A 24,821-nucleotide genomic window follows, 5' to 3' on the forward strand; every position below is an offset into this window, starting at 1 on the left:
TTTATAACTCGAACCTTTTTAAGTCGAAATATTCCATAAGTCGAAAATAAATATCGCTTCCTTCCGAAAAACCTTCAAATATATTTAGTGTATCTCGAATTATTTAGACTTTGTAACTCGAACAAAATGTTATTTCATGTAGGCATTTTAGTACACAGTTGTACTCGATAATTCGAATTTTAAAAATTCGAGTACAGTCTGATTTACAAATCATAGTTAGGTAAAATATAACGACGACTTACTAGGAATTCCCCGTCAAATATTTCCTATCTCGAAATTTCTAAATCGAAGCCTAAATAAGTCGAAATTTTTTGTATTTCCCTTGACATTCATTATATCAAGATTATATTGTATTTCTATGTAATGATATGTACTTAGCTTACTAGCTGTTGGCATGAGTTGTGCACGACCATGAAGACTTGGCACCAAACGGTCATTAACTACAAAACACAATTGTTTTTATTCTACCCACAGCCGCGCAGCCATCAATTATCCACAATGACTTGTATTTAAATAGATTAAAATGTTTTGTTATATTTAGCTTTGACGAGAATTCACATCTTAATAGACATTGGGATGTTTGTGTGTTTTATACGTAAAGTTGTAGAAAGAAATTATTAGTTTTATTTTAATAAGACTGTATCTTTACTTAAATAATAACATGAACAAATATATCGCAGTTATCTTTAAATTATACGTTTAAGTTTTTTTTTATCAATTTTTTTTATTAAAATTTTTGACCAGTGACTAAATTTTGTTTGATGTATTACAAATAAGTTTGGAGCTAGTGTTAACTTTTGGCGGATCCAATAGATAAGTTAATTTTTCCGTTAACTTAATCCAACTATGAATCTATGCAACCTATGCTTCATGAAGCACATAAAATTTCTTCAAAATTTCAGAATATAATTAAAAAATTAAAATTTTATACGCTTATGGTGAATAAATTTGAAACTGTTTTGGATCCTCTTAAATAAAGTTGTCTCAACATTCACACCCAGACCACTCGACTGAATCATAAGCACTCGAGTTAAACGCCTGAATCACATAACTCAAGTACATTCGTCGTATGAAAGTAACTGAGTAATAACTACTGAGAAATGAACCCAGAAAACCGCAATCACATTTGACAGATGTCCTATAAAGTTACCTTCATATAAATTTACATAGCCTACATTTTTGTATGACCACGAAGCTAATAAGAGTCGATACAACCTTGTCTTGATAAACTAAGTTTATGACGGTAACGCGCTCTGCATAATTCTGCCCTGATCTATGAGATTAACTTCATTTGAGTTTTATCTAAACTATAATGTATATAATTGTAAGACTTGTTAGTGCCTATTTCCATGGCGGCGAACAGCTGGAATTTTATATAAAAGTCGTGCCAGTGGAAATAGTTGCGACTCCATACAGAGGTTAGATGTAAGCAGTTGTACACGGCTAACTGCTCCTTAGAAGTGGGAATTATTATTTTGTTACTCTATTCTCACTGCTTGTGTCTCAAATTGTGTTTTCTTGTTCCATTAAAAACAAATAATTGGAGCCGATGGTTAGCTTCAAACGTAATCTTTCCTACATAATTGATTTCAAAAACAGTTGAAATCAATATAAACGATTACGGAATATTGAAGCGTATAAACTTAATGTCAACAGTTGTGATATTAAGCCAGCTCCTCATGCTTGGCAAACAACGGCGAACAACGAATACCAAACAACAAACATGAACCCTTGGATAGGTATTTGCCTGTTTTTGTTTGGGGTTATCTGTTTGTGCCAGTGATCGACGTCGATGTCGGTTTTGATACAGAAATCAAGGGATATTGAATGATCTTGCCAATCTGGAATAAACTAACAAGTTCGCCAAGTGTGGGCATGCCTGTTTGTGTTGGGTATTTGACACGTGTTTGATATTTCTGGCTGTATGTAACAAACACAAAGTGTGAGGAACAAGCTTTAGCCAAACATCAAAACATTGCTAATGCGGATTGTATAATATAAAGATAGTATCAACTACATCACTGTATCTGGTTAACATTAACTATAATGTATGCATTTTCAACAATCTCAATCGTACTTTTTAGTAGGAAACGGCTATGAAAATGTAGTATTTATTCTACAAAAGCTTTTGTTTTTTTATTCAGTTTTAAATAACCAATTGTTTAAGTAAGAATATGTAAAACTACTTAATATATACGATCGTCAAAATAGAAGGCGCCTTTCTTAAAATTGAATAGGTACAAATAATTTTGACTTCGGCTTTTGTTTATTGCTAATTTATTCATTTGAATCTCGTTCGTAGACATTTGTTTTAGAATATCGTTCTATTCTGAGCATTGTCTGGATTTTTAACTACAAAATCATGATTAACAAGATTGATGACAGATATAGAAAACTAGCTGTCCGACTCCGTCCGCGCGGAGTAAAAAAAAATGAATAAGTAGCCTATGTGTTCTTCCAGACCTTGTTTTACATCTGTACCAAATTTCATCAAGATCCGTTGAGCCGTTCTGAAGATACCTTCAAACAGTCATCCATCCATCCATTCGCATTTATAATCTAATTTATAAAATTCTCGTGTCACAGTTTTCGTTGCCATACTCCTCCGAAACGGCTTGACCGATTCTCATGAAATTTTGTGAGCATATTCAGTAGGTCTGAGAATCGGCCAACATCTATTTTTCATTTTGTTTTTTTTTTTTTGTTTAACTGCGCGCGGACAGAGTCGCGGGCGACAGCTAGTATTAGTATGATAATATTCATAAAATTTGAACTACTTTATGTCACAACTAATTTGTAGAATCGAACTTAATGCAAAGAGGCTAGATACTAATTGCGTGATAATCTGTTATGTGATACATACACTGTGCTACCCTTAATGCTTCCTAGATTATTCAAATTTGGAGACAATTACGCAAACAAAATATGTCATCACAAAATTACAATCAGCTTATAGACATAAATTGTACTCATAAAAGTATACGCAAACACATTGTTACGGAAGAAAAAGTATTTTATTATACGAAAGGCCGTGAGAATCTTCGCCCCGCCTACGCGATACGAATTCTTAGAACATTTATCATTAAAGTAAAAGATGTGTGGCTTTTTGTTTAATACGCACACATTTTTTTGTTCAAACCGGAATTTTCGTTTGACCCAAGTGATTATATTACAGTCTTTTCACCTCAGGTGCCTTATTCATAGTCATATGTTATATTTAACTTGTTTTTAATTTCTTACCACTTATTTTCACTGACAAAACAAACATATACAAATAGATATTGTTATCCCTTTCATTTTACTTCAAAACAACAAAGATAACAATATTTTCTGTCGATGTAATTCTTCGCATATTGCATAATAATTCTATATTCAAAAAACATTCATCGATTCTAGTTTACATACTATAAATATATCCACAAATATTCTTGGAATTAGTTTGAATTAATAACTAATATGTGGATGATAAACCATGAATTCCTATTGAAACTTTTAATAGAATTTGTACGCAGTATTATAAAATTATGCTATTACTGTTGCAATAATGTTATCGTACAAATCAAACATTGGATTACTAATTTATTTATACAGTATTGGAATAAGAGGTTCAGATAAACTCACGAGTCATAAAGCGATGTTAGCATAATCATAAAATACATATCCAGAGACAATTATCGCTGTAATATTTCTCGTAATAACAAAACTGAATCAAGTCACGTACGGACGAGGCTCTTTTACTCAATTAGAGGTTCTATCTCTTACCGCGATCCGCACCCATAAGGAAGAGGTTTATCTCAAATTTCTAATCTAGTGACTCATATAATACGCGTTCGCGAAATTACATCTTCCTACATTCCATACTGGACATTGAAGTAATTTTCTTCTGTGTACACTGTTATGTCTACGTAGATGTAACACATCTATATCTATATATATAAAAGAAAGTCGTGTTAGTTACACTATTAATAACTCAAGAATGGCTGAATCGATTTGAATATAAATTGGTGGGCAGGTAGCTTAGAACCAGGAAACGGACATATGATAATTTTTACCCCGTCTTCTATTTTTCATTCCGCGCGGACGGAGTCGCGGGTAAAAGCTAGTTTATTATATTTTAATTCTCAGAGAAGAAACATTTTATTTTGTATACTTAAAAAGTTATTTTACTGCTATTCAATCTTATGAAAATTAAATAGAATCCGTAACTAAACCGAATTGAAAAAATATTTCACTGTTGGGAAACTACACTATACCCGCGTGACATTGACTATTTTTTTTAATTCCGCGCGGATGAAGTCGTTAGCAACTGCTGGTACAGAATAAAAAAATAAATAACACACAACTTTTGGTTTAAATTTTTAAGTTATTATTTTGTTAGAAGTTAGTGAAAGAATACTTCTAAATGGACAATTCCAGTTGATATACTTGTAATTCTAAATTAGACCAATTGTTAACTTTACCGCTAGAATTCTGGTTATAAGTACGCTATGAATATTGTCTGTGGGTGTCGAGAATGTCTTCATATGGCTACGGTGAAGTCTTTATTTGTAATTTCATGTTTTTAAATGTGACAATCTTGACCACATATTAAAATATTGCTGGAAATTCTTAGAAGTCAATAACTGTACATTGCCAAATCAATTTTGGTATGTGATGTTGATCCAATTTTATAAGTAGTTAGTTTTAGTACAAAATACAAAGATTAAAATATTAATCATCACAAAATTAAGCTTCGACCGATTTCCATTTTGTTAATTTGCAGATTAGGTTAGATTGAAGAAAAATGCAAATTCAAAGGTTCATTTGCATAAGACAAAAAAGGACCGTTCAAATGCAATAAGCAATAAAAAATATTGTCATAATCCCAAATTAATAATACGACAGATCATAATTTAGCACTAAAATCGCACCGACAACGGCGAGGCTCGGTGAAACTGTAACACAATCACATATTTTACGTTTTTTGTACGAATTTAATTGGCTAAGAAAAGAGCCGAGGCCGGTCGCAGCGGGGTAACTTCCAAATATATTTAAAAAATCCTCAGAACTCTCCCATTACTTACGTCAAAGACGCAACAGGACGTGAGAGCACTTCTGCAATATTAAGCGTGAGGTACGGCCTCCTTCGCACTGACCCACATTTCGATCCGAGCACGATGCTCTTTATGATGACTTTTTGAAAAATGTAGTTTTTAATTCTGCCCAGGGCCGGGTAAATTGAATACAAATATGAGGCTCTCCTTAACTGTAACGTTTATAAATTGCCATTTCTTATGGCAACGGAAGCCTGTCGATAATGTAAGCTAAATTAATGCAACCGCATATAAGAAATCAGTATCGTCATCTTTTCGCTAAAACGAATCGACCTTTGTGAATTTACATATATTAATATTGGAATTTTCTCTTGTTACAGTCCTTCTTTGGGCGGACATACAACAACTTATCTTCGATATCGGAATGCAAGAACAATGGAGAGTGCGTCATCAACAAGAAAAATAGAACCGCCTGCAAAGCATGCCGGTTGCGGAAATGTTTGCTCGTCGGGATGTCCAAGTCCGGTTCGAGATACGGGAGAAGATCTAATTGGTTTAAAATTCACTGCCTGCTGCAAGAACAACAACAACAGCATATACAACAAATGCAGACAAGTAAATCGCCTCCTACTTTTAATTCGAATATCAATCCGTCATTCTTACCAACGAACCTACTCCCAGCCGCCGCATTAGCTGAATATTACAAGAGTTCAGAAAAGATACCCTTTGGCGATGAAGTAACGAGACAAAGCGTCTCACCATCCGACTCCGGAGCTTCATCAGCGGATCCTGAAGATGATAACAGCTCGAGGAGTACGAGCGGATTAAGTATTTTTAGACCAGCGTCGTCTCCATGCAGTGAAAAAGATGTACGATTGCAAGCGCTTAGAAATCAAAGTAAAGAATTACGAAGAAAAAAGCCTTCTACTCTGCCACCTTCTCCTTTTAGTACCGCTTCGTCTACACCAAGCTATCCTTCTAGAGGTACCTCTTTTCTGCCTTTACCGACCGCAATACAGAACTTTAGGTCAATTCCCCCTGGGGTCCCTGCGTGGCCGTCGCGCAACGGCGGCGATCTCTTGCTCCATTCCCCTGCCGTAGCCGGCGTAGCTATAGAACAAGATCAACCGATAGATCTATCTATAAAATCAACTGCAGTACTCTTCAGAAGTCCAAAAAGAGATGAAGTCAGCGATTCTGAACCAGAATTAAGTATTGATTTAAATGAAGATAACGCTAAAGAAATTATGAAGAATCCACTTGATTTAAGTCTTGTACCGAAACGGACAGAAGAAGTTCCAATGACTGGATGAGAATAGAATTTCTTTTGATAATAAAATCACAAGGAATCATAACTTTTTTATGATTCATATTGAAAATTATTCCTAATTAGATAAACATTAAAAATGACTATCTTATATTCTGCCATACAGTATTTAGTGATAAGTACAATTTCTCTTCTACTATTACCTGAACTTGCTACCACTATGTACATATTGCTATAACTATGCTTTCAACATTATAAAATATTAGTTTTATCTATTTAAGAAAACTATTTGTATAATAAAACTTCGAACATAAATCTATATATATAGTAAAAATGAAAGCAGTTATATCATAAATCTGAGAGAGTTATTGGTGTAAATATAATTTGAATTAAAATAATGAGAAATACATAATATAGTTATGTACGAAGTGTAATTTACAATGTGCCAGTGTCAGTGCCAGTTTATGTAAAATGCCAGTGTTAGTTATATTACCAATTAATTTTATATAATGGGATAAACGGCCAGTCGAATCGTGAAGCTCAAAATTATCAAATGTACAAATAAATTTAAGATAAATTGTATTATATATCTGATTTGAAGCAACTTATCTAAGTATTTATTTTAGTATTTAGGCCAGTTTACTGAGTCATATTAATTAATTAAGCAACATTTAGTATAATTTGTCAATATTTTAATATAGTTTAGTGGATTTATGTTTGAATTTTTGTCTCGCATGTTACTATACATATTCGTTATTTGTTTCGTTTGTTGGAGATGTTTTGATACTTTGATACATTTCCTTATAATATGCCATTTAATGATGTTAATTTTTAATTTAATATTTACTCTCTACTTATTTGCTTAGACTTTTTCTAAACCTAAATTCAACTTTCATTTGTCATAATATTTTTAGTTACCAAATGTTAAATGCAAAAAATAAAGTGCAATTAGCAAATTAGCACAAGGCCGACAAAATAGGTGCTTAATGTTGGCTATACCCGGACCGTAGTTTGCTGTCACCCGATAAAAAATGCTACTGACATTGCACTGACCGCTTAAGTTCATATATGCCGGGTTTAAAAGAAAGAATATAACATTTACATAAATATATAAAAGTATAGCGACTCGCCCCGGCTTCGCCCGGATGGCAAAGGACAAACATCTGATCTCTTTTCTGTCATTTCAGTATGTACCGATGATGTACCGTCTATAAGTTAAAATTTTGTAAAAATGGTTGCACCAACCCTTGAGTTGATTTTTCGGTTACGTTTATCGTTTATGACCGTGATATATTGGGAACTATTTTTCAGAACTGTTAAAGGCAGAAAAAGGTTCAGATTTCTACTGTTTATTCATGCATACTAAACCTTAATTATAATGAAATATGCACACAAACCATCCGGAATAAATAACCTGCATGCTGGTGAAAACCGTATTTTCATCCGTTTTCTGGCTTAGTAGAACTTAGAAGCCAAACAGAGGTCACAAAAAGCGACTACTTGATGATGACTAATTGATGTCATTTAAAACTTTAAGTTATTGTCTATTGCCTATTTTTGTATAAACTTGTAGTAAAATTTATTAAGAATACGAAGAGAAGTCAATATTAAAATTATGGTTAATTAAATGTTAACTCTAATACATTCCTAAGTTTACAATTTACTTAAAATAATTGGTTGTTATTGTTTTCAGTGTGATATTGATATTATTATTGTGTTTAATTTTTTTTTACGTTTATAAAATAAATCTTAATATATTTCATGAAAGAATAAACGCGAGTGCCTTTATTGAGTCGTTTTATTTATTTATATATTTTCAATACAATTTTACTTTGAAATTTTCATATTATTTAAGGAATATAACCCGCAGTGTTGTTTTTTTATAAGAGAAGGGGGCAAACGAGCAGCGGGAACACCAAGGTGTTCATCGACGCCCATGGACATCTGCAATACCAGAGGAATCGCAAATGCGTTGCCGGCCTTTGAGATGGTAATATCGGATGGTGTTGGTAGCGGTTGGAAAAACCGCCGAGGACAGACCATTCCACAACGCGGCGGTACGCGGAAATTACAGTGTTCACGTGTCTAATAATGGATAGTTCAAACCTAGTCCATCAACAATGAGTTGTATGTACCTTATAACGCTGCCTCGCGTGAGCAGAAGCTCAGCAGCCTAAACAGGGTCCTAAGTCCATTATTGTACTGGACCCGCAATGCATTATAAGCCCTTTGCGTACGTTATGCATTTCACCTAACCAGGTAAAATAAAAATTAGTAAAAAAGGCCTGAAATCCATCAAAATTCGAAACATCTATAGTAAATATAGTTTTTTAGGTTAAGCAAAAGGGATGATCGTATTGTATACGAGTAAATGTCCCGATGGTGGTAATCCTTTACAATGATTTTGTATTCTACGATTCAAGTTTATTAGATATATTAGAATTAGACACATCACTATCACGAATGAGTACAATTAGTAAACATCATTTTAAATTATAAATTAATTTATAATTGTGAGCAATATGTAATTAATTATTGACTTAAATCCGCCCTTTAACCTTGTATATGCGAATTAAATACGGCCATCTTGAATTTTCATTAGAAGTTAATAATTAACGTAAAACATTAAAATTATCAAGCGAAGTAAAGGTCAACACAGTGTTTGCTACAATTAAAAGCATATTTATCTATTTTACATCCATTTAAGTATATAGAAGGCTACCTAAGACTATATAAGATATAGAACATAACCATATAAAATGTTGCCAGTGCTTCAATTACATTTTAGCTAAACATGTCAACCCTATCACACGCTGATATAAGACATTACCGTACTGCGTACGAAATGCAATGTTAATGTTGTAAATAACAAAGTACTTATACCAGAAGTACTAATTAGAGATACATATTTCAAAACATACTCTTTTATAACCACATTGGTGTCTATAATATCACCGGCGAAATGGTTAAAACACGTGTCTTACTAAACAGTGTCTAACTGTATTTTTGGAGTAACATTAATATATGGAGTGGAATAATTTTGCTGTAACATTTATTTCAAAAATTTTACAACTTCCTCATAGATATCGACGCCAAGGACTGCAAATTGCAAAAAAGCCCTAGTAAACACTAGAATCTCTTCTATCAATCTAATAAATATAATATCAATCCGTACCATTTTCAACTTTACTATTCGAGGAAAAATATTTTACTACGAAAGTTCTTTCCTTTAATTTTCTGTATGCATCAAAACATTATGTAATTAGGTAACCTAAGAACATCTGACGACAATGAATTTTCCATGAAACAATTGCCTCATTGTGCTTTAAATTAATAAGTTGTTTACAGACGAAGGAATTTTCACTACTCGAATAACACGGGGTTTTTTGAGCGAGCGTTACATTTTAAAGGTTAATCAAGTAATATTAATTATGACATATATCGCAGTGATCATTTAACGTTACGCCTTACAACGCAATCAGAGCAGTCAGAATGTCGAAAAATATAATGCACTCATTTGTAAACTCGTAACTGTCCTCCAAACCTAATAAGGTCCGAGCACAATAAAACCTTAACTGATTTAATTGATATTATTAAGTCTTTCCGTTCTCAAAGCGACACCTATCAGTGTACACTTCTTGCAACATAAAATAGGCCTTAAGTGTAATTAGATAAGGCGGAAATATGATTTTTAAAGACGCAATGAATATAGCTGTGAAGAGATTTTTGTCACTCAATTCATGCGAAGTCATGTAGCGGAGAGGTAACAAATCATCATTTTTTCGAAACGACCGGCAGTCAGTCATTACCCGATATAGCCGGGCTGTTTACGCGGGCGAAAAGAAATGTTGCTCGTTAGCGCGGATAATGGGAGCTTTGCATTATTGAGATGCGTACACTTTCGTACAAAAGTGTTTAGAAGTAACCAACAAATATTGTTTTTTTTAAGCATCATTTCACATATATTCCCTTGCCACGCTTCCTATGCATTGATCACATACGGCAAATAAAAATATCTCAATAAATTATACAATCTGTAGATATCTACGTGTATAAAATAATACGTCATCATTCAATAACCCTGATATATCTATACTAATATTAAAAAAAGGAAATTGATTGTCTGTTTGCATGGAATAGCTTCCGATTTGAAAAATTCTATCACTGTTGGGAAGCTATATTATCCCCGTCTTACATCTATATATATAAAAGAAAGTCGTGTTAGTTACACTATTTATAACTCAAGAACAGCTGAATCGATTTGACTGAAAATTGGTGGGCAGGTAGCTTAGAACCAGGAAACGGACATAGGATAATTTTTACCCCGTTTTCTATTTTTTATTCCGCGCGTACGGAGTCGCGGGTAAAAGCTAGTAAGCTATATTTACCACTAGATTTTTTTTAATTCCGTGCGGACGAATTAACAGGCAGCAGCTAGATTAAAATTTAAAAAAAAAAATTGACTTTCTATATAATGTATATGTTTTTTTTTTTCGTAAAATTTATAAATTTATTTAAATTATACAGCACTTTTCGTCTTGAGTATACCATCGAAAAGTTCCAGTTCTCGGGTCTGATTTTAACGAGGAAATATATCGGCCTAATTGAGATTACACCTCGTGCAGTTGGGCTCCAAAAACTCATGTCGTTATGCCATAGATGGCGCTGATTTATTAAGACATCTTCTGAATAGACAGCTCGAAAGTGGAGCAGTCGGGACGACGTACATTTTTCAACCGATTATTTTCGTATTGTGAGAAATGCTAAAATAAATGACAAAATACTGACGTTTTATTTTTTGATTGTTGTGATAAATGAATTGAGGACATAAAAATAATCTTTTTTTAATCGTTTCTAGTGAGTAATTACAGACGTGTATAGGATGGGTTCTGCGCTACACACAGTCAGCAATCGCACCTTTAATGTTAGTTTTAGTCGAATTTTTATTTTTGTTTTATAAACATGTATTGATTCATTTTAAAATTTATAAAAAATACATTGAATTATGGAAAGGAACTCTCATTATTTCAACTTTTTTTTAGCTAATTATTATGTATAATTTTATTTATTTGGTACAAGCACTACGGGTGTTACGATCTGGTATACGTAACAAAGATAAAATTATCTATTGTATAAATTAAAATAAAAACAATAGCTTGACATTATTTCTATTAAATATTTATAAATATTTATAAGCAAAATTGCATTAAATGTCAAATTTTAATGTAACCATCAAATTGATAATATATCTATTAACATTCCAGAAAACCACTTCAATAATATTGTACAAATTGTTGTTTTTTTTTTTGCAGAAATACAAAATTTATGAATGCGTTAATTCCACATAAAATGTGATTTATTTATTACTTATAGGAACCCGCTGATTTTTTTTATTTTATTTTAGCAAAGTCATTAATGCACTCTCTATAAATGTGAAATAATAAAACATGTAAATTGACTATGTTTAGTCAAATTTACTCTTCCTTACAATATTTACGACCAATAAGCACTACTTATATAATTTTGAAAATACGAATATTACAATATTATAATATTAAATATAATGTTATATAAAACAGCACAAAATCTTCAAAGTTTTGGTAATCAAATAATATAACAACATCAAATACTATAAAATAGGATGAATAGGAAAATAGAAAAAACCACGGAGCGTATATATATAAAACTAGAAATAGTTTTTACACCATGATATTGAATGATTTTTGTTAGTTTAATTTTTTTTTACAACAATTTCTACACAGATAAAATCAATTATTCAATAGCGAAATTCATATAATGTTACGTGTAGTCTTTTCTAGTTTGTTTCTATTCTCCCCCTTTGATATGTATTAGAAAGGACGATCGACTTTCTTATTAAAGATTTGTTTTTAATTTATAACCTATTAAAAAACAAAATACCAAAAAGGAAAATAACAAACATAGTTAATTAATTAATTTATATATTTATTTTCAATTATAAATGACATCAACTTCGACAGACAGTTTTGCTACAAACTTTAAAGTTTAACTGAGAAAGTGGATAGCAATAATATCTTAAGTTTACAACGACCCATGAAGATACCCAAATATTGTTATCGAATGTCTCATTTCTTTTGTCCCATGGTGAAAACTCATAACATATCGAAATAGAGTTTCGTAATACGTTCCAAAAGTCACAGAAATCATAAGAACGTTATTTAATTTCCGTTAATACCTAAAAGAGTACCGAAATGAAAATTACGAGTGGTTGTGACAGTTTTTTGCGCGACTCTCAGCGTACACCAGTACGAATATATAATATTTTCGTTCAAAATAATTACTGGTTTGTCACAGTGGGCAGTAAACGTCATATAAAATGCGTGAAAGACAACTCGAGATTTCGATTCAACGCTTTATTGTACGTAATGTCGTGTTCTTTGATTGCTTTAAAATTTTATAGATGTTTTTTATTGAATATTTTTTATTCAAAATCACTATGTTAAAATAACTACCTAGTTTGGAAAGGTTTGTTGTTTTTTTTTTTAATTAAACACTTATAAGTGTTAAATACATCAACTTTTTATCGGTAACTATCTTTAAGTAAAAAAATAAATATATTGACAAAGGTATTGTTTAACTAAAAAAGCGTATACACTAGCTATATCAATTTCAATTATTAAAAGTACTATATTGTCTATTGTTAAATAGACTACCATTCATGGTTATTCTATGATTGTGGTATGAAAACATAGAGATTCAAATAAATCAGTCATAGAGTGGACATTTGAAACATTTCCAAATAATAATTTTCCTCAGTAAAACCAAAGTCACTTAACTTGTGGGCTTGTCAAACTAGTGGTATATTATTATTATTACTATATTATATTTTATTATACTAGTTGTTCCCATGCGACTTCATCCACATGAAATTCCGTTCATTTTTGTTACACAGAAATACTTTGTTACATTGTTAACATTGCGTAAAACTTTCAATTGCAAACGTCAAAATTCAAATGCTCGAATGACAACGAAGGTCTTTACTGTTGATTGCCGTTGCCATGGCAACCAGTCCATCTATGCTGCTATTGGCTTGCAATTACTCACCTCCTTACTTTAATGGCGTGAAAATATATAGCCAAAATCCTGTCGTAAGTATAGAGCTTTTCATTGCAAAAATAATTATGCTAGAACTTGTCGTGGCTGCTATGATCTTGCGTTATAAAGAAGTGTGTGTTTACGCTTTACTACATCTATATATATAAAAGAAAGTCGTGTTAGTTACACTATTTATAACTCAAGAACGGCTGAATCGATTTGACTAAAAATTGGTGGGCAGGTAGCTTAGAACCAGGAAACGGACATAAGATAATTTTTACCCCGTTTTCTATTTTTTATTCCGCGCGGACGGAGTCGCGGGTAAAAGCTAGTTGGTATATATTTTGAATGTCTTTGCATGAATATTAGTGGATTCTGTTATTATTATTCATTCAATTGATCAGCAGGACATAAGTTATTTATGTGATAAAAAACTAATCGAATTATGTGATACAAAACTAAAGTATTTTTAAATTATAAATATGTCATTAATAATAGATGCTAAATGTGACTGGAATCAAAACGGAATTTTAAAAATGTAATAAAAAACGACACCTTATTCTTATTTTATTATTTATTTTTTTGCCTAATTATTTATCGATCGTAATTTATTCAAGTCACAAGCCTGTGTGGTAGAAATTTGCAAACAAATTGCTTTCTAAGATAAACAAGAATCACATTTCGATATGACCTTTTTCTAATCAGTGTTAATTAATTTTATTTTATGGATCTATTTTATCTATGATTTCATTTTTGAGATATTTAATTTTCGTACTTTTTTTTAACGAGAAACTTCCATGTATTATTTTGTATTGGGGATGGCTGAAAACCAGCTCGACACTGTATCCTTACCGGTGTTGGCGAAGCTGAGCCACCCCCTTTTGCCATCACTGTATATTGTAAATGATTGTATTTAAAACTTTGTAAATTTCAATGGCAATAAAATTTTATTATTATTATTATTATTGAATGACACTCGATTTTTTTCACAACCAGCCAGTATGTCCTCTAGATCAAAAAAGTTTACATAGGTTTATTACCTACTTGGTAAGAAATAATATAATAATTGATAAAAAATTGGAAATAGTATGTGTTGCTTAGACTTTTTTGATGTGTTTATATTCTTAGTACCTACGTTCAGGAGTTTCGATATTGTTTATATTTATCGTATAAAACAGTTTTTTTTTTTCTGAACATTGAAATCAGTAACAAGACTGTAACGCCCTATCTGTTCTGCATTGCAAAGCTTCATTATAATTTCTAGTTGTGTTTTTTTGTTGATGTATCAAATAAAATGTCCAGTATTTTTCGTATCCTTAGTTCTGAATAAGTGAAGTTTAAATTTTGATATTTTTTTTTTTTTATTTTATATTAGGTATTTTTTCAATGTATAAATACAGCATTGCCTTTATTAAATAAGTACACGATTTCTTTCAAACTTAACGTTCTTGTTTTTCATTAAACAAACATACCTCGACAAATATTACCAAGCTCGAGAAAAAAAAAACAAATTATAATTATACCAACTGATCAAATTATCATTATGTATAATTTAATCGTAAATTTATCAAGGTGTCATATTTTATCGATCAGTCACCAGGGGGTCGGTATAATCTGTTTCCAATTCGATACAAAATGCGATAATAAAATTTATATCGCCTCATCGCCAAATTGTGTCAATCGTTAAAATTATAAAACCGAAACGGAGCGATATGTATAGCACATTATTGTCATTACTAAAAGGTCGTTACAATAATTATAATATTTTAAGAATCATAAAGTCGTAAGTATGCCAATTACAGAAACGATTTAATTTCGAGTTTTCATAGTAGAGGTTCGACTGTACTATAAATGGACTCATTATGTAGGACATTTTAGTGAAATAAAATGATCGTACGAATAGATTAATATTTTATTTTCAACCTTGATTTTGTCTAATACATCGATGATGATTATTTCTATAGCTTATGAATATTGAATTACCAAAATTCGAAATGATTTCGAATTATTATTTACTGAGTGATTCAGAATTAACCCATTAAAATATATCCCGTTGATTTTGTTGGTATAGTTTTGACGACTATGACTTAATTCAAGACTTTAGACTTGGATTCAAAGACACATATAGAGAGGCTATTATATTATTTAAGGATTTTTTGGCTATAATGGTAGAGGAAGACCAAAGAAAGTATGGATGGATTGTGTGAAAGAGGATATGCGTAAGAAGGGGGTAAATTCAGATATGACGGCTGATAGAGATGTATGGAGGAATAGTACATACTGTGCCGACCCTCCATAGGGATAAGGGCAAGTTGATGATGACGATGAAGGATTTTTTGTATGAAAGAAATACACTAATTTGAAATACAAAGCAAACTTTTGTTAAGACATTGCAGAACAAAAAATTTTAACCGGTTTAATTGTTCCTAATTGATATGACCTATCAGTTATTAATTTAAAGAGAGATTTAGTAATTTTGATATTCCGTTTCACAAGAAATAATTCAAATACTTTTCAGATCCATCTGAAAGATTGAATATTGCCGATAGCAAATTAATAAATCGCCTATCGATGACATCAATATATCGGACCATAAAGGTTTTTTTTCTGAATCAGAAGTGTCTCGAATGAATCATCGAAAGGTTTAACGGATATCAAAATTGAACGATCAGATCTCGCATAAATAAGATAGGACGACGTATAATTTGTCAGTGACTTATTTGGGGATTTTAGTTGAATAAAAATTAAAGATTATATGTAACGTAAATAAATGGAATATAATTTGTTTAAGGCAAAATATGACGTTTAATTCATTTAGTACTTACTACATTATTCTCCAAGCATGCTTCAGCATTATTGAACCCAAATATAATAGTTTGTAGATGATTAAATTTTCAATTAAAAATAAATAACTTATATAGAGCGGCTATAACACTCACGTACATATGTCCGATGTCGGCACCGATTAGTTTCAGTGAGCATCGGGGGACCCTTCATCAGGGTGAGTGAGACTAGTATTATTTCGCGGACGCGGCCCTTCGCTCACTGAGTGACGACGGCTCGAATCTAGTCGGTGCCGCCACCGGACATATGTATGTATGTTTTAGCCGTTCCTATATAAGTTAATGATAATGTCTCACGAAATTTTGAATAATTTAGAAATAAATAAAAAACAACATAAAAAATTATATTAAATCAAATCGTTAAAGTCAATAGCTTACTCGTTCTGATAAAATACTTAGAAAAGGCAAAAAAGTAGATGTTTTCCATATTAAAAAAGCTTAAACCGCTAACTTAACCTATAAAATTTAAAGTATTTTTTGTTATACTAAGTTAAACTGCAAAACTGTGAAAACTGGTCTGTGTTCGTACAATATTGAATGATGAAGCGTTTTGATTCGTGACCGTCATGGTGGGCGTCGTACATAATAATGAATTTATTTCACATTAAGGCAATAAATTACAATATTACCCATCTCATTATATAAATTAATTCATCGAACATTGTGCCAGATGTTTGGGAAGCGTCGAACGTTAAAAATATGTCACGAACTCTGAATTCGAAATATAAAATTCGAATTTAGAAGCCGAATTCGGAACTCAAATTAGAATGGTTTGACGAATTATCAAGTTTGGAGCGAAAAACAAAACCAAAACATGTTTTATTATGATATATAAAAATAACTTGTGATTTACTATAAAAATTATAAAAAATAGTTAATATTTACTGAGTGTTAAGTTTTTGTATTTCAATATAAGGACACGAAGAACATTAGACCATTAGCGTAAAATGTCTCTGGAGTTAAAACTATAATTCCACCTACTCTTTTATGGAATCAAATGCCTCCTGTTATTATATTTTCTAACTAGGTTTCTTACGTTGTTTTCTTAACAACTTTTGATCTTTTCGGCAAGAACTTAAAAATAAAACATAGCTGTTTTTAGTATATATGTATTAATTTTGGTTAGGAAACTAGCTAAGAACATAATTAATCAATACACAATACAAATTTTGCATAGTAGGCTTTAAATTTAATTTTGACCATAAATGTGCTTTAGTTATAAAGGTTACCTGTCCGTGCCACTTTGCTAACAAACCTTGAAGATTTCTAAAAGGCAGATAGTCTGGTCTAAGGTCCTATCGCGATCCTAGCGCCACCTAGCGCGACTTATCGGGTGAAGATTTATTCGGCACACGCATCGGCGCAAGCGCAGCTAATTTTGGTATTGCCTCTGTGTAATGGCGGTGGGATGTTTATTTTATCGCCGCAAAGCCTTTTAAGTTTAGATTTGCTCGCTATTTGTACTTTGTTAAAGGGGTGTTTGTTGTTCAGACATCTTTGGAAAGTAAAACGGATTAAAAATTGTTATAGTATTCAATGTTTAATTTATTAAACTCCTAATAGTAAATATTTATTTTATCTTAGGGAGCCGACGACCGCCATGATACTGTTTTTTTTAATTAATGTTACAGCTGTTTTTGTTTTGTTCATACAAACAGGATATGAGATACAGATTTCAAACAAGTCGATATGGTTTTTTTTAGATTAATTCAGTCCATTCTTTGTTTATTAATTAGTCTATATAGATTACGAGTATAATAAAAATATTTTTAATTAAAAATGTAACATTAGCTAATTTAAAAACTCGATAAAGTCTCGAATGGTGAAATGCAATTAATTTACATGATTGAAATCAATTCTTTAAACGACGATAGAATTATTTAAAAAAAACTAATTAATATGGAAATAATCATATTAATATGCAAAATTAAAATTCGGACGTCGGCTATATAAAGGCAGTAATTATTAATTCTTAACAAATTACTTTTGGTAGTGGGAATAACTAGCGTTGGTCCAATTTCAATTATCAACGGTCATAAGAAAAATAATAGCTTTATACCATGTTATGGAATTATTTAACAGTGGTAGATCCCGCAACAACAATATTTGTTGGGTGCACGAATGGGCCAGGTCAACCGGTGCACTACCACGACCACACAGAAGACAGGCTTGAAGTGGAAGTTTCGTTTCGTCAGATCAGTGTGATGTCGGAGACCTAATTTTAGTACTCTTTCCCTTCCCACCCTTTTCTTATTAGGAAAGGATGGTAAATGGAAGCGGATTTGGTAGAAGAGGGGACACATAGGACGGAGAAATATTCTCTTTCTATGCGTTTCCTTCTCCATTTATTAAAGGTAGGCAACGCATCTGCATTTGGATGTCCATGGGAAAAGTCGCTTCGCTATTTCGGCGAATCCAGGTGGCTGTTTATTTGTTTGCCACCTTTTAATATAAAAAAAGTTAACAATAATACCGCTTGACTAAGCGTTGATTTCTGATACACCCTGTAAAATCTCCTTATAAAAAAAATATTGTTATCTTGTTAACTGTTTTGTTAAAAATATACGTTATAGACACCGATTTTGGCCTCAAAATCCAACGATATACGATTTAATACGTGTGTTTTAGTTTGTAGGATAGTTACATACTAACTTTATAAGAAGGGATCGAAAAGTATTTTTACTATTGTAATATTTTTATGTTTAAACCTAAATTGTTAATAATTTTATTTTTAAGAAAACAATTTATTTTTAATTTTTGGCGTAGATTTTTAAATGTTCAATATTAATAGGTTACAAAATAAGTAGATAGTAAATATTATTTAATACGTATGATGGCAAAGTATCTACTCTACTCAGACGAACTCTTCAATGATTCTAGCTTTAAATAAAACCCGTCCAACATTGCGGAAGTGTAAACTGTGGCACAACGATTAATTGTACGAGATATAGAGTAATGAAGTGAAGATGTGACAAGGTCTTTGAAGTATTTTATTAAATATGTTAGATCATTAAAATGCTTATCAATTATACATAATCAACTAAGAGACATGTTACTTTATAAGTAACTAACGGTAAACTGTATGATTAGGAATCAAGTGGGTGAATAGAAACAAAATTAGAAAATAATACACTGTAAAATTCAATGAAGTACGAATTAAAATTAGAATAAAAAAATCTATAAATCTCATGACATTTCCAAATTCCATAAACATATTATTGTCTCCCTTTTTTAAATAAATGATAAATGCTTGTTCAAAAGCCGCAGTACAAATTAACATATTAAAATCCTAGAGTAAACACTCTTTGGTAAAAAACTAAAAAACACATCTACTCTATGATCTCTGACCACCCAATCATTGCTCATCGGAGCAGAATAAAGGCACCTAATTACAAGACTGTCCTCTCCTCACTGTTACGTCTTCATTACCTATTCGTGACTGATGACTGCGCTTTCAAGTCGCGTGAAAACAAATTAGATACAACATCAACTGATCTATGCTCTATGAATGGACGTCAGCTTTCGTTTCACATTGTACGATATTACACACGTAATGCTAGTTTCACACAAGGGCAGAACAGTAAACAGAAAATAGCATACAAATTCACATTCGATTAACAATATTTAATTTTATTAATATAAATCTGGTTCATAACACGTGACATATCGAAAGTTATCAGTTCCATACATCATTACATATATCACTAAACGAATATTGCTTTATCTAGGAAGACAGTAGTGCAATTATTTGAACGCAACAACATTACTTCAGTGTCTACTGATCTGCCGCATTCTACCCTCGTGTGAAATTACTAGTATGTTATCCATTGACTTTTCCTTGTAACAAACAATAGATCAAGTGATCATACGCCTGTAACTAGCATTATGGTCATAATGTAAGTTAGTGTCCTTCAACAACAAGGAAGAAACATAGGTGTGTAAAGTCTTACATTAATAGACTTCTAATTAATAGTTAGTACAAGTAAGGCACTAAACGCTCATTTTTTTTAATTTTTAAAAAAAATATTTATTATTGGTGAAAAACGATCATTATTATGTACCTTTATAGTCCGTATTTTCTTTATTTTTTTGTGTTATGTAATAACATATGAGAAATAAAAAATATCCGTGTATGTCACCGTTATCTAAGGCCGGCAACGCATCTGCAGTTCCTCTAGTGTTGTGGATGTCCAAGTTCCCGCCACTTGTTTTCCCCCTTCTCTTATAAAGAAAAAATATTACAGATATTAATATTACTGGCGTATATTTCACATAAATTGTTAAATTTCGTATCGAAGTTTCGAATCATTGACAATAACATATTGACTGTCAATATTATGTAGTTATGACATACATCATGTCGCAAGATTTTGTATAATAATTGGGATGGATAGGGAATATATAAAGAAAAGAAAAATGATTATTGTGAGAAAACTATAAAAGATAGATATATGACACATTTAAAGAGCTACAATTAGTCCATACAACATTTTTATGTAGGTCCTATAGTTTAGCCTACGTAAGTGCTGAAAGAAACATTGTCCCTAATTTTCGCAACAAATTTTGAAGCTAAATTCAAAATCTACTAGTCTACTAGTTATTTAAAAAAAATTGGACTCATCTGCAAGCACTTCCTTGCGATTAAAATTATTTGTATCAAAATCGGACAACGTGGCGGAGCATCGCGGTAACACACATAGAAAAAAATATACAGTTGAATTGATAATATCTTTCTTTTTAAAGTCGGCTAAAAATAGTGAGACATATGTTGTGGAGGGGTACACCGGTAGAGGTAGGCCTAGGAGTAGATGGATGGATTGTTTGAAAGGTGACATGATCAAGAAGTGGGTGATAATGGAAATGACGGCATATAGATTGATTTGTAGGACAGAAACCTAGTGCGCCGATCCCACGTAAGTGGGACAGTCAGGGAGATGATAATGAATTAAATCAATTGCTTAAGGCGATACAGAAAAGATATTATAAATACGTAAATGAACATATTTGAAGTGAGGCAACTAAGATTTTTAAGATTTTACATTAGTTATTTTGACTGCTCTGTCCGCGCGGCATTAAAAAAATCTTTATAAGTAGTCTATGTGTTCTTGCAAACTATGTTCTATAACTGTGCCAAATTTCATCAAGATCCGTCAAGCCGTTCTTGAAATATATTCAAACAATCATCCATCCATCCATCCATCTTAACATTCGCATTTATAATAATAAGATTATTATACGTATTATTCATAATATGCCTTTTTAAACATATTTCATTAAATTACAATTTTTTTTAATAAAATAACAAAAAAATAAAAGCAAACAATAATTTATTTAGAAAATGTCCACTTAGCCCATAACGATCGCATTAACCCTAATAAACATAGACCCAGAATAATAAAGATTTGTATCGAAATCATTAAAGTACGAAATGTCGCCGGTCGGAATGATTTCACCAAAGTCAAGAGATCACTCACTATGGAAATTTAAATTCAAATGTCGACCGTCGCTCGGTGACCACACTTATCTTAGTTGTCATTTTGGTTCGCGAATTATGCGAAATTGATGACCCACAGTCATCTGATAGCACTAACAAGCAGTAGCAGATGCACGTGTGATGCCGATCTCTTGAAGGATGCTGACGTGTGCTCAGCTTTGGGTGCGCTAACCGGGTGCGGCAATGGTATAGATGTTTGTTGTATTTATTACAAAAACCCTTATTACATCTGCCAGAGTTTAACCTCAATGCTTGCAACATTACTTATTATGTAAAAGGTCAAAACAGGTTATAATGTTCTTAGACTATATTAAATATAATCCTCAATAGAAAATACTTATAAATGATGAATAAGACATGTAATGTAATGTAATATATAAGGTACGGCGCGTTTCTTGACATCGGTCCTTGCATTTAGACACGGTCGAATTATTCTTACAGAAGAGTACGGACCAGTTTCGAGATCCAGATTCACGGACAAATTGTCTTAAATGCGAACGACGAAACTCGAAATAAAAAGCAAATCATTTGGCAATTAGCTGATTAATTGTTTAATTAATTGTACACTCTGTGGCGACATTGCGTCCGGTCAGAGCGGGTTTTTTGTCGAGTGACAGAGTCGAAAGATTTCTGCGTCACTGAATTTTTTTGTACGACAATTTCTGAACGTTAGCGGTAGATAATTTGTAGCAAAACAAGGATAAAATTCGTGAACAATTAACCTTCATTACGTGCACCAATCTTTTATTGTGGAATCTTTAAAACTTAAGTGTTACAATTACGCAAGCTTCCTCGAGAAAAACATAAGCGAACATTGTTTGTAACACCGCTCGTATTTATAATCTGCTATGGCACCAAAAACTCAATTTCATTTATTCAATCTCTGTTGTAGAGACAAGAATATAGACATATTTTTTTGCTTCTGACAGTAATATTTACTACAGCTCTTAATCTCGAGTTCGATTCTTCTGTATTTTATATTTTCGGTTATCCACGCGGAAAAAACTCAATAAGTAGCCTATTTGTTCTTGCAGACTATGTTTTACATTTGTGCCAAATTTCATCAAGATCCGTTGAGCCGTTCTACCCATACATTCAAACAAACATCCATCCACCCATCTAAACTTTTGCATTTATAATATTAGTAATATCGATGCAAATTATCTAGTGTCACTCTATTTACTAAACCTATATAACTCAATAACGAAATCAACTGTCTTTACATTTATGATATAACCAATACACCTTAATTTAATTGAAACAATAATCATACAGACGAATAAAATACCGCTATTCACAAAAAACTCACCACCGTGTATGGACGTAATGAAAATCCATTTTTGAATACAGTTGTGAAACGATAAAGAAGATTCATGCTGTCATCGATGAATCCAGTTCAGTATTAATTACAGTTGGCAACTGTCGAGGCGTAACCAAATGCAGGTGAATTGTTTTACTGTACAGTGAAATATAAATGGTTTGCGATCCGCCGCAAGAGATCGCCGCCTTGATCGAAGTTATGGCATTCGCTGGGTCATCGCATTCTCATCCCAATTCGCTTTTTCCGTTGTTGGAGTACGTTGACATCGAATCAAAAACAGTTTAGAGTATTATACCTCTAATTATTCTTCAATAAAAACTTAGGCTTTTAGTTTAAGACGTTATCCGATTCCTAAGTAAAATAATTAAATAAATATATCACATTTATTTCTTTACATATATTTAAGCGTAAAGCGTAAAATAAAATTAAACTTTCCACCCGAATCGGCGAAGGTTTTTCGCCTGACAGGTGCTATAAAACTTTATGAGGTTTGAAGCTGCTCTTCGTTTCGGCGTCCATTGTTCAGCAAAAAAATTGGAGCATGCGTACACAGTACGCTCATGAAAATTAATAAGTATTTCGTCAGAAGTCTGTGGTGTGTGCGTGCGTTGTTTTTTTTTGGAATTTTTGTCTGCAATTTGTCCCTTTATAATTGAATACGGGGCTTATATTTGCCGCTTCCTCTCTGATAACGCTGCAATTTAGTGTACTTCATTTGTCCCTATCTCTTTAATACGAGTACTTTTATTTTACACTTTGTTTAAACATTTGAATTTAATTTGAAATAAAACTATATAGAATAGAATAACCGTTGTCTAACATATTATCTATGTATTTGATTTTTTCCCCTTTTACTCTATATATAATAAACGTCTTATAGAAATATATTTTTAAATTTAAACAGTAAATTAGATGAATTACATAAAACGTAGTTAATTTCAATTTCTCACCGCTGGTTAAATCGCAAAAACAATCGACTTCGATTTTTCACAAAAATTAATGTGAAAAAGCCGAAAACCGGAGACGAGGCGGGCCATGTAGTCCGAATATGGCCGCTGAACGGGCGGTCGGTATAAATGATTCGAAATTGTTTCCGTGAGCGTACGAGACACAGCAAAAACCACGTGTCACAACAATAAATCATTCGATGCTGGCGAGTTGAGTTTACTCGATTAAACGTACTGTTCGATTGTCGATGCGACGGTTACATACGAACGTATGAGGTACAGATCTACCACACTACTGATATGCCACGTTAATAATAAAGATTTCTCCACATATTTGAAGAATTCAAGGACACAGATCATAGACAATGGAACCAAAGAAGTTACAACTAATTCATGAAAAATAACATCTTTTTTTTTTTCAATTAAGAAGAAATTGTCCAGCTTAGAAAAAATTTTTCTTTTCTAGAAAATTTCACCATCGTTGTTCTTTTGATTTTATAATATTTTTAATGACAGATTGATACTGATGATAATGGAAAGGAAAATTTTCATTACCTCTAAAGATAAATTGGATTATTCGTAGTTACCAAAAAACATTTTTCTTTATTTGCCATGTCTATAAGTTCGATGTGATTGTTTTCGCGAATGTCTATAGAGAGTTGTAAAGAAGAATGTCGTTCGGCGTTTTTTGTTTAAAGCCTTTTTGAAACTTCTTTTTGCTTGAATAATATATTTGTGTTACATTGAAAGGTTGTGCGTCGCTTCCTTATTTATTGATGTTCGTTATAACTGTAAAATGAAATTAACGTTATTAATAATGTCCGACGGCATTATTAGTGGTA

The 24,821-nt window shown here is 31.9% G+C and overlaps 1 protein-coding gene across 1 annotated transcript in view; it reads left to right on the plus strand.

Annotated features, from left to right (window-relative positions):
• Window positions 1-6,510, plus strand: part of LOC106718933 (protein embryonic gonad) — an 80,360-nt gene extending 73,850 nt beyond the window's left edge. Inside the window, exon 3 of the mRNA XM_014513137.2 lies at window positions 5,414-6,510. Within this exon, the coding sequence (XP_014368623.2) occupies window positions 5,414-6,346 (933 nt within the window). The 3' untranslated portion in view covers window positions 6,347-6,510. The remainder of the gene's footprint in view (window positions 1-5,413) is intronic.
• The last annotated feature ends 18,311 nt before the right edge of the window (window positions 6,511-24,821 follow it).

The sequence above is a fragment of the Papilio machaon genome, chromosome 12 (assembly GCF_912999745.1).
Source record: "Papilio machaon chromosome 12, ilPapMach1.1, whole genome shotgun sequence".
NCBI lineage: Eukaryota > Metazoa > Arthropoda > Insecta > Lepidoptera > Papilionidae > Papilio > Papilio machaon.